General features: G+C 44.2%; 5 protein-coding genes across 6 annotated transcripts; 2 read left to right on the top strand and 3 right to left on the bottom strand.

Moving 5' to 3' along the window:
- Positions 1 to 178: 178 nt before the first annotated feature.
- LOC6613009 (eukaryotic translation initiation factor 5A) lies at positions 179 to 1,856 on the bottom strand. Of its 2 annotated transcripts, none has more exons than XM_002037463.2 (4): positions 1,753 to 1,856; positions 987 to 1,194; positions 535 to 736; positions 179 to 467 (listed from the first exon to the last, which is right to left on the bottom strand). In XM_002037463.2, the coding sequence occupies exons 2-4, from the start codon at positions 1,190 to 1,192 to the stop codon at positions 396 to 398; spliced, it is 480 nt and encodes a 159-aa protein (XP_002037499.1). In that variant the 5' UTR covers positions 1,193 to 1,194; positions 1,753 to 1,856; the 3' UTR covers positions 179 to 395. The 2 variants fall into 2 exon arrangements, with proteins under 2 accessions (XP_002037499.1, XP_032571832.1); XM_032715941.1 differs by having other exon boundaries at positions 1,757 to 1,805.
- A 314-nt stretch (positions 1,857 to 2,170) lies between these two features.
- LOC6613008 (cell wall protein DAN4) lies at positions 2,171 to 4,255 on the bottom strand. The gene is made up of 4 exons (XM_002037462.2): positions 4,163 to 4,255; positions 4,048 to 4,109; positions 3,782 to 3,981; positions 2,171 to 3,722 (listed from the first exon to the last, which is right to left on the bottom strand). The coding sequence occupies exons 1-4, from the start codon at positions 4,209 to 4,211 to the stop codon at positions 2,192 to 2,194; spliced, it is 1,842 nt and encodes a 613-aa protein (XP_002037498.2). The 5' UTR covers positions 4,212 to 4,255; the 3' UTR covers positions 2,171 to 2,191.
- A 263-nt stretch (positions 4,256 to 4,518) lies between these two features.
- LOC6613007 lies at positions 4,519 to 6,798 on the top strand. Its single transcript, XM_032715435.1, has 10 exons — positions 4,519 to 4,928; positions 4,988 to 5,333; positions 5,400 to 5,536; positions 5,591 to 5,687; positions 5,759 to 5,946; positions 6,010 to 6,092; positions 6,151 to 6,198; positions 6,256 to 6,343; positions 6,398 to 6,519; positions 6,578 to 6,798. The coding sequence occupies exons 1-10, from the start codon at positions 4,834 to 4,836 to the stop codon at positions 6,682 to 6,684; spliced, it is 1,311 nt and encodes a 436-aa protein (XP_032571326.1). The 5' UTR covers positions 4,519 to 4,833; the 3' UTR covers positions 6,685 to 6,798.
- Positions 6,674 to 10,483, bottom strand: LOC6613006 (potassium voltage-gated channel unc-103). Its single transcript, XM_002037460.2, has 15 exons — positions 10,414 to 10,483; positions 9,400 to 10,290; positions 9,095 to 9,338; positions 8,972 to 9,042; positions 8,799 to 8,909; positions 8,584 to 8,738; positions 8,407 to 8,527; positions 8,224 to 8,344; positions 8,043 to 8,161; positions 7,933 to 7,987; positions 7,733 to 7,868; positions 7,534 to 7,673; positions 7,121 to 7,314; positions 6,964 to 7,058; positions 6,674 to 6,911 (listed from the first exon to the last, which is right to left on the bottom strand). The coding sequence occupies exons 2-15, from the start codon at positions 10,264 to 10,266 to the stop codon at positions 6,773 to 6,775; spliced, it is 2,568 nt and encodes an 855-aa protein (XP_002037496.1). The 5' UTR covers positions 10,267 to 10,290; positions 10,414 to 10,483; the 3' UTR covers positions 6,674 to 6,772.
- A 321-nt stretch (positions 10,484 to 10,804) lies between these two features.
- On the top strand, positions 10,805 to 12,535 carry LOC6613005 (gamma-soluble NSF attachment protein). Its single transcript, XM_002037459.2, has 7 exons — positions 10,805 to 10,929; positions 10,992 to 11,059; positions 11,243 to 11,358; positions 11,419 to 11,613; positions 11,681 to 11,751; positions 11,818 to 12,172; positions 12,346 to 12,535. The coding sequence occupies exons 1-7, from the start codon at positions 10,865 to 10,867 to the stop codon at positions 12,382 to 12,384; spliced, it is 909 nt and encodes a 302-aa protein (XP_002037495.1). The 5' UTR covers positions 10,805 to 10,864; the 3' UTR covers positions 12,385 to 12,535.
- Positions 12,536 to 12,550: the final 15 nt, after the last annotated feature.

Raw genomic sequence — 12,550 nt, 5'->3', positions numbered from 1 at the left:
CAAAACCGGTAGCGTCACCCCACCTGGTTCCCGCCGTTTACCATCACCATGCTAAGTGACGCCATACATTCGAGCGTCCGTCCAGGCCAACATATTGTTTACTTTTTCCATTTGGCTGTGCGAATTAGAATAAAGTTTGCTGAAATAAAGAGCTTAAACCCAATGAAAAGTAGGAGAATCATAGTTTTACGGATGACGTTTAGGTAAAAAATTTTATTGGCAAACGTGTATCTTGTTACTTGGTTATTCAATCATGATGCTTCGAGTTTCTGTTATATTAATTACAATCGTTAGAACCAGATTTAAGATGTAGAGCCAACTAGCCTATAACAGCATCTTTGAATAAATTTGTTTCAGATGTAAATGCAACAGAAATTTACAGCGACACATTTTGCCTATTTGTCCAGAGCAGTATTGGTTTTAATTGCGATAACGCACTCTTCTCCGCACGCCTTGAGAACGGTGCACTGAAAAAGTATAATAATAATAATAAATTATTCGCTGGTAAATAATATGGTGTCGAAGCAAACTCACCAGTAAGTCCTTGCCATTCTCAAGATCGAAACGCAATTGTTCACCCAATTCGCCGTCAGGAACCTTCAAGTCTTCACGCAGATCTCCGGACTCGTTCATCAATGTAAGGAAGCTATCGTCACTAATAGCAATCAACTGAAGGTCCTCCCTTTTGACATTGGGCACATTCATGTTATGAGTAGATGGGCAAATATCTTCATATCTGCAAAGACGATAGACGAGGCAGGCGTTAAGTAAGAGGATCTTGTTTTGGCTTGAGGTGGCGTCGCCGCGTTGAACTCTACTTTTCCTCCATAAATTTATTGATAACTTTGGTCCAAGATAAGATTGCTTGCGCACACTTTTCGTTGATTTTATTCACGAGCAGCGCGTCGCGGCGCAGCGGACCTTCCTTTTTGTTCCCAGCAAATGCTTTTGCCACCAGATAGGAAGGAATATGCGAATATACTTACTTTTTGTTGGAGAAAATATCAATGCCAACCATGTGAACCTTGGCGTGTCCGTGCTTTCCAGTCTTTGAAGTAGACATCTCGACAATCTTGCATGGCCGCGACTTCAGCATGACGAATCCGTTTTTGCGCAATGCCGAACATTGCATGGGATAGGTCTCCGATGCGCCGGAATCCGTGCTCTCGAAATGATCGTCCAACTCAGCCATATCTGCCATATATTAGAAGTGATTGAATTAATTATATATCTTTTTAGTTAACTGCCGATTGATTGCGATTTGAATGCATTCACACTTAGGCACAAAGACACTAGCTGATGTTGAAAGCACATTATATACATCGGCGTTCTATGCATACATACAGACACAGGCGAGATTCGCACATATGTACGTAAATGCGTGTGTGTGCAAGCAGAAAAATGCATACATACGTATGTCTATATGTGTCGGCGAATGTTTGTATCCGAAATGTCGTATGCCAAATTGCACACCCAGGCACTTGGCACTTTAATGTTCAAACATTTAATTTGGCAAAGTCATCGAGACACGGCACTTGAAAGTTGTGTACAACATTTTTGCACTTGTGTGGTTGTGTATGTGTAAATACTTTCTTTCGCACATTACTGAATGTGCCGAGACAACCGGATTTTATTTCTGGCTTCCAAGCCGTTTTCGACCATCTCGCCCGGCTGCAAGTGCCCTTTGGGTCGTCCGCCGCCTCTCGGGCGAATTTGCAATTTTTTTATCCGCAAAAATGCGAAAGTACTAACCTACTTGCAAAGTCCAGTGACTGTTCCAACCGAAGATGTAAAATGAAAGAACCCTGCTATCGAATCAAACCCACGTTTTGTTTCCGGTCAATAATAAGAAACGCACAGTGCTGCATCTTAGCATACAGATTATCAGCGCCGGTCGCTGTGCCACTTTAGGAACTGTAGGAATGGAACGATAAGGCCGATGCAATATTTTCGCCAAACTTTCAATGGCCTGCCAACTCAGTCTAAAATTTGAAAACAACTATATATAACTATAGTACGTCATGTATGGTGTATGCCAATGCGTTTTAAATTAGGGAAATTTAAAGGATTTCTCCCGCAAGTAAACACTTAATTTTATGTATTATTATGTATTTGGTGCTTAAAATGTCTCTGTAAGTATAAATATGGTCATTTACACAATGTATAAGCATGACTTGAAGACTATATCAATTTACTGCTGATTTACTTTTTTAAAATACACTTCAATGGGCAACGACGGTATGAAATTATCGTTTTCCAGGTGCGAGATTTTTCTGGACCTTTGCGGCTTTGACCTTGCCTTAATATGGGGCTGCCTCATTTTTAAAGTACCACTAGAAATAGTCATAATTGCCGATTCTGTGACCAAAGCGTGTTTTTCTTCTGATAAACCATCGGCGCGAGATTTTGCCAAAGTATGACTTATCGCCTGCGTTGAGTTTCGAACGATAACATTGTCATCGACCTTAGTCGATTTCCGGGGTTTTGCTGTTGTTCGGCGCTTAAGTTTTTTAATCGATTCGATATCGGTATCAGCTGTTGTGTTTTTCGCGGCTTCTGGCATTGCAGTGGAGTTCAAGTGCTTGCGCCGTTGGTAAATTCTTTTCGGTAAACTCTTTTTGAATTCTCCCATGGCTTTGCTGGAATCTGTAGAATTTCTCGAAATCTGCACCGGAACCTTTATGGTCGATGCCAAAACTCGCAGCTTTCTCAGTTTTCTATTGACGTTTGTTCTTCTTCTTGGCGGTGTGGGCGTAGTTGTTGTTGTAGTCGTTTCCAAAGTGGTGTTGTTGTCAAGAACAGCTGGAGTCGTTAGATTCTGAACGTTCTTCGGCGTTTCCCTAGTTGTAACAAGGTTTTTAAGATGAAGCTTCAAAAGTTTCAGTTTAGTTTCAATGCTTGAAGAGAAGTTTTTGGTCGCTTTCAAGGACTTAAGTCTATGCTTATAGGATCCTGTCGTAACACTCGCCGTGGAATAGACGTTCTGAACGGGTTGCGGAGTTGTCCATATCGGGGAATCCTCAGAAGCCGCAGCTTCGGTTGTTGTAGTGCTGGAGGTAGTGGGGCTAAACCAGCTTGGTCGGGTGCTATATCTGTACTCCATGTCCAAAGCAGTGGTTTTCCCTGGAAAAATGAATTCAGTCGTCGTGGTTGTGGTAGTTGGAGGCGGTGTGTTGTGCTGAATCCGTTCGGTGAAAAGCTCGTGGGGCCTTTCCGTTGTGAGTACTTGATGACTTGGGCGAAATTGCTGGTCTTGTGCTGGAGATTTGGCGAGTTTCGATGCGGAGTGGGGCAGAATCACGTCGTCAAGGGTGAAGTAGGTGTGCGCAACGTAGTTGAAGTAGGGCAAAGTTGTTGTCGTGGTCACCGGCAGGTCACTGGTCATGCTCTGCGAGCTGAATTGGTCCTTGGCATACTCCTGGAACGGAATCTGGAGGCAGTTTTCGCGGCACTTCTTCCAGCCGTCGTTGGACACGTGGGTTTCGGAGTGGTTCCACTGACTCGGAGCGCCAATGAGGCGTTCTGCGCCCGGAAGGGTTCCCGTCGTGAGGGGCACAAAGGCGTTGACAGGGGCTGCACTGAAACCAATAGGTGCGTTTACCGGAGGGGAACTGTACTCAATCGTGTTGAGCGGGGCCGCAACGAACTCCACGGTGGAAGTAGCAGTGGGTATGGATGTGCTCTTGAACCCATTGACTTTGCTCAAGTCCCTGAAGATGCTCCTGAAAGAAATCCACAATGATTATACGTATGCATGGATGATATGTGTGCTGATATAGACCTCTTCGAGTTCGCATAGGCCTCGTGGAACTGGACAGGTGAGGGCACGTATCGGGGCAGCATGTGCATGTTGCGCATGTAGTTTTTTAGGCGCATTTTGCCCACCAGGATCGGGGTCCTGGTGTTGTACCAGTAGAACTTTCGCATGGCGTTCGGGTGCTGTCTATAGAGGACGATCGCTGGATGATCCACGGGCCACATCTGAAAGTCGATGCGGGCGTTCAAACTTTCGCTTTTCCTGGCGCGGAATCCGCTTCGAATATTTACCTGGCGTTTTGGCCTCATGTAGCTGGCGGATGTTTTTATGCTGAGCAGTATGTACAGCAGTCCTGGAGAGAAGCGGGTGAGCCTAATTCGAATTTATTGATTTCAACCTCCATACCAGTGGTCATGTAAATGACAATAATGCTTCCTTTCACTTTCCCCAGCATCTTGAGCGAATACGTTTGGCTGCAGACAGTTCGAGACTAGCAGCATTGGTTTTCCATCCACAATACTTGCTACTTGGCCGGGAATCAACGAGATGGTCGACTTTTCAGGGGAACATCCATTTGCCAGATCACTCACACTTGTGGTAAGAGTGCATTCAATTTTCTTATTATATATATTCAATGTACTACCTTTTTATCCGCCTAGGTTCCCGAGTGAATGATTGTTGCCAAGTTAGTGCCCAGATGCTGCATCCAAATGGTGGCGTGTGTGCTATGGAGCATAAAACGCAACGCTTGGACAAGCCCATCTTCGGCTATAATTGTTGCATCTATATAACTAAATACACTCTCAAAAGGTATGCACACTTTCGCAGCCCAACGAACCGATTCCCTCGCATCTCTGATACCCATTAGTGCATCCGAACCTTGCGTGCAGTATGCAGTTGCACACATTTCCAAAGCTACGAGTATGTTTTCTTCTTATCTCTCCATTAATCTAAACGACATTCTGCGATTTGGATAATCAGAACTTGCGTGCATCCCTCGGTATTTAAGTAAAGGATGGACACATATTTTCGAATTAGTCACGAAGGAATCGTGGAAAGGATTTCATGAATACGAAATGTGGCGGAAGGCAGTAACGGCTCTTCGGGGATTTATCAGATCGATTTGGCCGACTTTTCTGGGATTTTTAAGGTCCTTTGTGGAGAATAAAGGGTAAGTATCATCGATCCGAGGGTGTTGTCTACGGTTCGCAAAACCAGCATTCTTTGCAGGCTGCTTTGGATTTTTGTGCTCGGCATTTCTGGATGGAGCACGGTTTCCATATTGGTTCTTCTGAAACACAGATACGAAACGGACTCCACGACAATAGGTGTGTCGACCGCCTACAGTCGCTGGATAAACACCTTCCCATCGATAGGAATCTGCATAACAAAAAACCGACCGCTTAACGAATTCAAGGCAATGATGCGGAATCATTTCCAAGAAGAGTTTGCCTTCTCCTTTACAAAAATGATATACGAATTGGCTTTTATCAACCCCAACACCATATTTACAAGGGCGCCTACCAAGAATACAAGTTACCCGTACGATTTCGATATCTTGGAAATAAGAAGAAAGGTGTCGCATGGATTGGATGTTTGGATTGGGATTATATTTGAACTAAACCACCATTTGCACTTCTAGATGCTTCCAACCAATTGCACTGAATGCTTTGAAGAAGTATACTTTCGTGGCGAATTGGTGGCCAACTGCGAGGAGATATTCAAGTTTCATGTGACGGAAATGGGCTACTGCTTTCTGGCGAACAATCTTTTGGACTAGTACGTGTTAGCATTTACTAGTTCAAAATCGCGAATTAATTATGCCTCCTCCAGCGACAGCATCGATGAAATGCCTCTCAGGTACTCTTCGTTGGACAACAAGCGAAACCTGCGACTAATCCTGCGATATTCTGTTATGTATAAATATGAGGTAAGGTGGGATACGTTGCGCTAGGCTAACAAATAGCTGGCTTTACCCACAGTAACACTTGTGCTCCTTAGATGTACGTCAACAGCCCCGAGGATCTGCCCTTCTTCAATTCCTTGACCTATACCATCTCCAACGACAGCACAACATACGCCTTCAACGTCGAGGAGATTCACAACCACGAAGGAGTCATCGATGAGCCCATTTCTCAGCGGAAGTGCAAGTTCCCCAGCGAGACTTCCGTCAAGGGGTTTCCTTACAGGTGAGTACGTGAGTCCTCAGCCGGAGTAACCTGCTTCTGCTGCTCCTCTTCTGTTCCACGCAGCTTCTCGGCCTGCATGTCCATCATCCGGAGTGAGTTTGAGATGACAGCTTGCAACTGCTCTCTATTCAACCCCGAGGATCGCAGTACGTGAGCCACCTGAATGATGAAGGTGAAGACTGCATTACCCTGTTTCTTTTGCAGACGACAGTCTCTATTGCGGATTGCACAAAGCGGATTGCTTGATTAAAGGTGACTAAGACTAAGACTCTGACCGACGAAACCCGTTGTCGATGTTAATAATTTCAGCCGGCGTGACAAACAGAGTTAAGGAGTACGTCGGAAGCAATACGGTTTGCCTGCCATCCTGCGTGGAGCAGCAGATAAGTCTAGTGGGGTAAAGGACCCAAGCTAATTTGTATCCTTGCTAATGCCCCTTCTTCTTTGGCAGGGTCATAACTGAAAATCAAACAATATACAAGAATAATGAACAGGTCACCGAAATCCAAATAGTCTCTCCACCCACGGTGAGGTATGAAAGAAAGGTCACCCAGACCAAGCTGGATCTAATAGGTAGGTATGCCGCCCGACCAGTCGGCTCCCTTGGGACTAATCCCGAACACCTTTTCAGTCGGCATCGGAAGTGTGGCAGGACTCTTCTTCGGCGCCTCCCTGCTGAACCTCTTGGAGATCATCTCGTACTTCATTAAAAAAGTCAAGACCACGATTTTCGGTTAGGACCTTTATTGCTTTTCGCTTTTTAGCCTCGCAACAGCTTGTGCACAAATAAATAAGATAATTCGGACTGGGCGAGCATAAGTGAGCCCTAATTATTATTATCGAACAAGTCAAGGTGATAGTTTGCGATTTCGTTTTCTATAAAGATATTTAGGTCTCGGGAGTTATCATTCTTAACTTTATGCACAGAAGTATTAACATTTTGTTTCTTATAACGCAGCCCGACTCTGAAAAGAAGTACGTAAGACAGCATTCGCCCGCAACGTGGTATTCGCTTACATTCTTATAGAGGGTATGTCAGGAGAGCTCCTCATTTTGTCGGATGACTTTGCTCTCAGGTAGCGGTGCTTGATGTCGACGCCAGAGTGCTCGTCCTGAAAGGAACAGGATATGGCCACCAATCAGTTAGGCACTGCAACGAGGTCCGCTTACTCACATCTCGCATGTTGTAGGTTATTACCAGGTTGCTCACGAAGCTCTCCAGGAACTCCGGATAGGAGTCCAGCACGTCCAGCAAGTCGTCCCTGTGCAGCTTGTGGATGTCACAGTATGTCAGTGCTCTCACCACGCCGTTCGACTTTCCGACCGTTGGGTATATGCACGGATTCTCGCCAAATATATCGTTTTTACCTTGGGCAAGAGGAGTTTTGATTAATTATCAATTGCAAATGCCAACGAACTATAACTTCATATGCAGGAGTAACTAAAGCAAACTCTGAATATACTAAAAGTCTAGCATGCAACTATATTTCTATAGCACACAGTTCGTAACTAGAAAAAAAGGTAGAGAGGGTCTTATTTATGAGTTTATTTTATTTACGACGGTTGGTTCGAAATCGCTGAACTCACCAAGTACAACAATATTGCCGGCTCTCTGGATTTCTATGGATCCCCTGGCTATGAAGTACAATGAGGTGAGCACATCTCCTCGGTGGACTAGGATATCGCCAGGCGGGGCATGGGTGGTTTTAAACTTAAGGGAGAACGCTCTGCAAGTTCAAGCACTAGTTCATTTTCCCTACTGACTCACTTGCACACACAAACTCACCGCAGGCAACCAGGACTTGCCTCCGAGAAAGCGGCGCATGTCGTCAGTAGCTTTCTGTTCAGGTGCAGGCAAATGTCGGCTTGCAGGCACTCGGGGAATCCCTTGAGCAGCGAGTTCATGTCGATGCCATTCGTATCTGAAAGGGCAGTGGGTTATTAGTGGATTAGCAAGGGAAGAGGCCGGAGGTCAGATGATATTACAGGTCCAGGCGTGCTGAAAGTACTCCTCCAGTCTCTGCCTCAGCGGGTTCGGTATCTGCAGAAGAGGAAGGTGCTCAGTTCTATGCTTATAGGATGTGCGTGCTCGGTACCTGGTGAAAGCGAATGAACTCCCTAACGCGCAGCATTTGCGTGTGATATCTGGCGGTTCCCGAGTACAGCCTTTGAATAATGGCAGATACGTTTCCAAAAATACTTGCATACATAAGAGCTTGGGGGGGAAATTAAAGGTCTCATTACACGTATTTAAAGAAATATATCGAGGTTGCCTACATCCAACGAGCATCACGCAAATAGTGAATGCCTTTTCAGCATCAGTATTCGGTGCCACATTGCCAAATCCCACGGAAGTGAGCGAGGTGAACGTGAAATACAAAGCCGTGATATAGCGCGACTGCAAGAGGATCGGTTTAAAGTCGTGCGGATTACGAGTAGATGGACGGAGGGAAGCTCTACCTTTATAGAGGGACCACCAGTGCGGTTGTCGAAATAGGGTTCTTGAATATCGTAGGCCAACGAATTGAGCCAACCGATGTTCTTGGAAGCGATAGACTTTTCCGCATTTCCAATCGCATACCTTAAATAGAGTTAAGCAATTCCAAAAACGAATCGACTATTATCAGGCTAGTTTACCATATGCATGCCAACCAATGGGCAATCAAAATAAAGGTCGCCATCAACAAAATAAGAACTGCAGCTCCGTATTCCGAATAACGATCTATTTTTCGGGCCACGCGAACGAGTCTTAAGAGTCGAGCTGTTTTTAAAAGTCCTATTAAGGTAGTTGTCTGAAATGCGGAGTGCAGGCATTAATCAATTCCATGTAGGAGTGCATAGATGGGTCTCACCTCGTCGGTGTCACTGCCCACCAGGAGCAAATCGAACGGAACGGCGGCCACGAGATCGATTAGGAACCAGCCGCTCAGATAGTGAACTGCTATACGCCCAGGATGGGATACCTAAAACGAGTGTGGATTATTCAATTTCCAAATTTGAGTACTCCACCGCGCTGGTCACTGACCACTTCGTCCTGCGAGTTGACAAAGGTCGTTCGAAAGTTTATTATAATGTCCACAATGAAGGTAACGTCCACTGAAAAGTTCCATTGATAGCTAAACCCACAAAATGCAGCATTAGTGCTCACCAATCAAATCGATGATGACAATCGGATCGGAGTTGATGTATTTGCTGTTCCGCCGCTGGTAATCCTGTTCCCCAAGCAAAAAGGCAGCCACGTAGGGCGTGAAAATGGCCGTGTACATCACCAGGATCAATATTATCCAATCCCACACAGCCTTAAAGGGCGAGTAGTGCAGGAGGGTCCACTTGTGGTAGTAGTTGTTCTGCAACTTCTGGTCCAGCAGTATGTTTCCGCCCAGTGAAGTAATCTGGTGATGGAATTCAATAAATATAGTACTTTAATCGGCGGATTCAGATATATGTGCATACCATGTCGTTGGGATCCTGACCCTTCGGCTCGCTTTTCGATCCGAGCAGAGCCTCCTTGTCCAGCATGTCGTCGTATGAGTTGCCCATCACGTTGTCCGTCGGCTTTTCGGCTTGGTTGTATTTGAGGTTCTTGAACATGCACTCGTAGGAAGTGCCCTTGTGGGTCTGGAAGAGGTCGGCGTTATTTTTACGCAACGGATCGTAAGAGCAGAGGAGATCGCATTCCCGCCGAGCGGACACCTGATAGTTCTTGATGTACAGCTTCTTCTTGTCGCACTTAATGCATTTCTTGAAACTCTTCTGCTTTTTGTGCTGACTTGGCTTGGATTCGAGTGGGATACTATTCGTTTCGACTGCATTTTCCCCCTTCATGGGCTTCACTTTTTTCAAACACTGCCTTTTGTTGTTGATTTTGAATAGAAGAGGCGAAAAGAAGCAATCTGCCGTGGTTTTCGGGCCTGGCCTTTCCTTCGATTTCCCACCAGCCTTCAGCTTTAGGGCTTCATCATCGTTAGTGGGTCGAGTCCTCAGGAATTTGTGATACACCAGAGTGTTGTGGTCGGACACGTTTTTGGGAAACCGCGCCAAACTCTCCTTCTTGTCGTCGAACATGCTGGCGTTAATCAGGATATCTGAAACGAAAACCTGCTTCTTTTCAATCTTGTTCAGGTTGCACATGAGCGAGAAGAGTTCCCTCTCCACAAATTTGTTCGATTTTGCAGGGCGATTGCGCTTGAATTCCTTCAAAGGCGGTTTCTTGGCCGCATTGTCGTTAATATTGTTGTTGGACATGTACAGCTCGCATTGCTGCACTATTTTATCCAATTTTCGAATTTCGCTCAGTTCCACGCAAGATTTGTGGGACATTTTTAAGTCTGCAAAATATAGAAACTTAAAAGTGTTGCAAATTATAATCAAACATTCGCAAAGCTCAGAATATGCGGATTCGAAAGCAAATTCAAATAAATCTTCGCTTAAAAACATTTTAATAACGAATCTAGAATTTCCACTTACTCCAGATTCAAATTTGCGAAAACTGCGATTTCTTACCTAATGCACTTTCTTATTTATTCGCAAATCAAAACAGAACAGGTATGCCATGCACACGGAGAAATGAGGAGTATAAACTTATTCTAAATCAATTAAAAACACATCAATTCAATCTTTGTCGTTACACATATTCTTTTTTTTAAGATATATCATAGATAGAATAAAAAATGAATGGATATTGGTTAATACATGGCATTCTCATTTCGAAGTCAACTGCTTTATAAGACCAACTATTTTTTTCGGTGTAATCAGGCTTTGGTTTTCTAAAATTTTCAGACATGCGTACTGCTTTCGGTTTTCAAAGTTTCGAAACCACCGTGATTTTCGAACCATTGTTATTTTCCTTCTCGCATTCGGTCACACTATTATCAAACGTAAACAATTGATTTTTCCTGCAAAACAAAAGTTGTTGAAAATGTCGGGAATCGCTGCTAAAAAGATTGGCGAAGCGGAGGACCTGGTGAAACAGGCCGAAAAGAGGTATCCCCAACAGAAATATCCTTATAAAAGTGGTTCCAAATACAACCCATCTTTCATTGCAGCTTGAAGTTGTCCATGCTGAAATGGGTTCCTGATTACGATAGTGCTGCGGATGAGTATTCCAAAGCTGGTGAGTTTTACAAGGAAGGTGTGACTAATATCACCTATCTATAAAAACACTATGACTTCAATGAGATATGTAAATACTATGAATTGCAGCCAACGATTATCCCACAGCATCCATAGCTTCCTAGATACATACACACATATTGGTGTACATTTATGTATCTTTGTTGTACATTTTTAATTCCAGCCACTGCATATCGAATAGCTAAAAGTTATGATAAGAGCAAGGAGTGTTTTCTGAAGGCCATCGACGCCTACAAAAACAACAAGTCCTGGTTCCATGCTGCAAAGGCATACGAGCAGGTAAACTTAAATTTAAGTTAATATATAAGTTAAAACCCTCTAAATGTGCACATCTTCTAGATCATTTTGCTGTCTAAGGATGCCGATAAGCTACACGAAGTTGAGGAATACGCCAACAAATCTGCGAGTTTGTATCAACAGCACGGTTCCCCAGAGGCAGCAGCATCCGCCTTGGATAAAGCCGCCAAGTTAACTGAATCCAAGCATCCTGACATGGCTTTGCGCTTCTATCAGCATGCTCTAGAAGTCATAATGGTTCGTCCTATTTCACACTGCTCTAAGCGTCCATTCTTTAACTATTAATTGTATACTTACCCGACAGATCGAGGATTCCGTCCGTCAAGCAGCCGAGTATGCATCAAAAGTTTCCAGGATACTGGTCAAACTAAGGAGGTATGTACCTATGATCGCAACGAATCACTTTGGGCATACTTAGCTTATATCATCCAATCACTCCAGGTACGACGAAGCCACGAATGCGCTCAAAAAGGAGATCAGTTTGAATCAGCAAACGGAATCGTACGGACAAATTGGACGCCTAGTTGTGGCCTTGGTGATGGTCCAACTGGCTCGCGGGGATTCCGTGGAAGCCGAAAAGACCTTCAGGGAGTGGGGAAACTGCTGCGAGCCGGAGGAAGTGTCCACACTGCAGACCCTTCTGCAAGCCTTCGATGACGAGGATCCCGAGTTAGCTGCTAGGATGCTGGCATCCCCATTCATACGACATATGGATGTTGAGTACGCTATTCTATCTAAAAACATTCCACTACCTCAGGGTATACAGATGGAGAAGAAGGCTGGCGACACTGCTGTTGTGAGTACTTCTATTCTTAAAATGGAATTCGCAAATTTCGTTTTGTAAATTTGGCTCTTATTATGATGATATCGATAGACGATTAAATCTGTCTGTGTTATCGATAGAAGACTGCGCAGTGCGAAGAATTTAACTATATAGCTAACAAGAATTTCGTATTTTCTCTCTTGCAGGAAACCAACGACGCCGAGGACGAAGGTGGCTTGTGCTAAATTTCTTAATGTTCGGTCTGCTTGTTAGTCAAAATATATTTATCGTTAATAATATCGCTTTTAACATATTATATTAACTGTTAAATACAAATTTCATCGCAATCGTTGTACTAATTAATAAATACTAAGATCAATATAATACAACAAACAATTGCATTGGCCTTGG

The sequence above is a fragment of the Drosophila sechellia genome, chromosome 2R (genome assembly GCF_004382195.2).
Source record: "Drosophila sechellia strain sech25 chromosome 2R, ASM438219v1, whole genome shotgun sequence".
NCBI lineage: Eukaryota > Metazoa > Arthropoda > Insecta > Diptera > Drosophilidae > Drosophila > Drosophila sechellia.
This window is presented reverse-complemented; position numbering and strand designations above follow the sequence as displayed.

Bases quoted from the DNA above. Each gene is read 5' to 3' on its own strand.
- LOC6613008 (XM_002037462.2), bottom strand. From the start codon at position 4,211: ATGCTGGGGAAAGTGAAAGGAAGCATTATTGTCATTTACATGACCACT. The intron at 3,982-4,047 runs GTAAATATTCGA...ATCGACTTTCAG, and splicing joins ACATGAGGCCAAAACGCCAG to ATGTGGCCCGTGGATCATCC. The intron at 3,723-3,781 runs GTCTATATCAGC...GATTTCTTTCAG, and splicing joins GCCTATGCGAACTCGAAGAG to GAGCATCTTCAGGGACTTGA.
- LOC6613006 (XM_002037460.2), bottom strand. From the start codon at position 10,266: ATGTCCCACAAATCTTGCGTGGAACTGAGCGAAATTCGAAAATTGGAT. The intron at 8,739-8,798 runs GTGAGACCCATC...TCCGCATTTCAG, and splicing joins TGGGCAGTGACACCGACGAG to ACAACTACCTTAATAGGACT. The intron at 6,912-6,963 runs GTAAGCGAATAC...ACTTCTTTTCAG, and splicing joins GACATACCCTCTATAAGAAT to AGTCGGGCTGCGTTATAAGA.
- LOC6613007 (XM_032715435.1), top strand. From the start codon at position 4,834: ATGTGGCGGAAGGCAGTAACGGCTCTTCGGGGATTTATCAGATCGATT. The intron at 5,947-6,009 runs GTGAGTACGTGA...TGTTCCACGCAG, and splicing joins GTCAAGGGGTTTCCTTACAG to CTTCTCGGCCTGCATGTCCA. The intron at 6,093-6,150 runs GTACGTGAGCCA...TTTCTTTTGCAG, and splicing joins ATTCAACCCCGAGGATCGCA to ACGACAGTCTCTATTGCGGA.
- LOC6613005 (XM_002037459.2), top strand. From the start codon at position 10,865: ATGTCGGGAATCGCTGCTAAAAAGATTGGCGAAGCGGAGGACCTGGTG. The intron at 10,930-10,991 runs GTATCCCCAACA...CTTTCATTGCAG, and splicing joins GTGAAACAGGCCGAAAAGAG to CTTGAAGTTGTCCATGCTGA. The intron at 11,060-11,242 runs GTGAGTTTTACA...TTTTAATTCCAG, and splicing joins GGATGAGTATTCCAAAGCTG to CCACTGCATATCGAATAGCT.
- LOC6613009 (XM_002037463.2), bottom strand. From the start codon at position 1,192: ATGGCTGAGTTGGACGATCATTTCGAGAGCACGGATTCCGGCGCATCG. The intron at 737-986 runs GTAAGTATATTC...TCGTCTTTGCAG, and splicing joins GATATTTTCTCCAACAAAAA to ATATGAAGATATTTGCCCAT. The intron at 468-534 runs GTGAGTTTGCTT...ATACTTTTTCAG, and splicing joins AGAATGGCAAGGACTTACTG to TGCACCGTTCTCAAGGCGTG.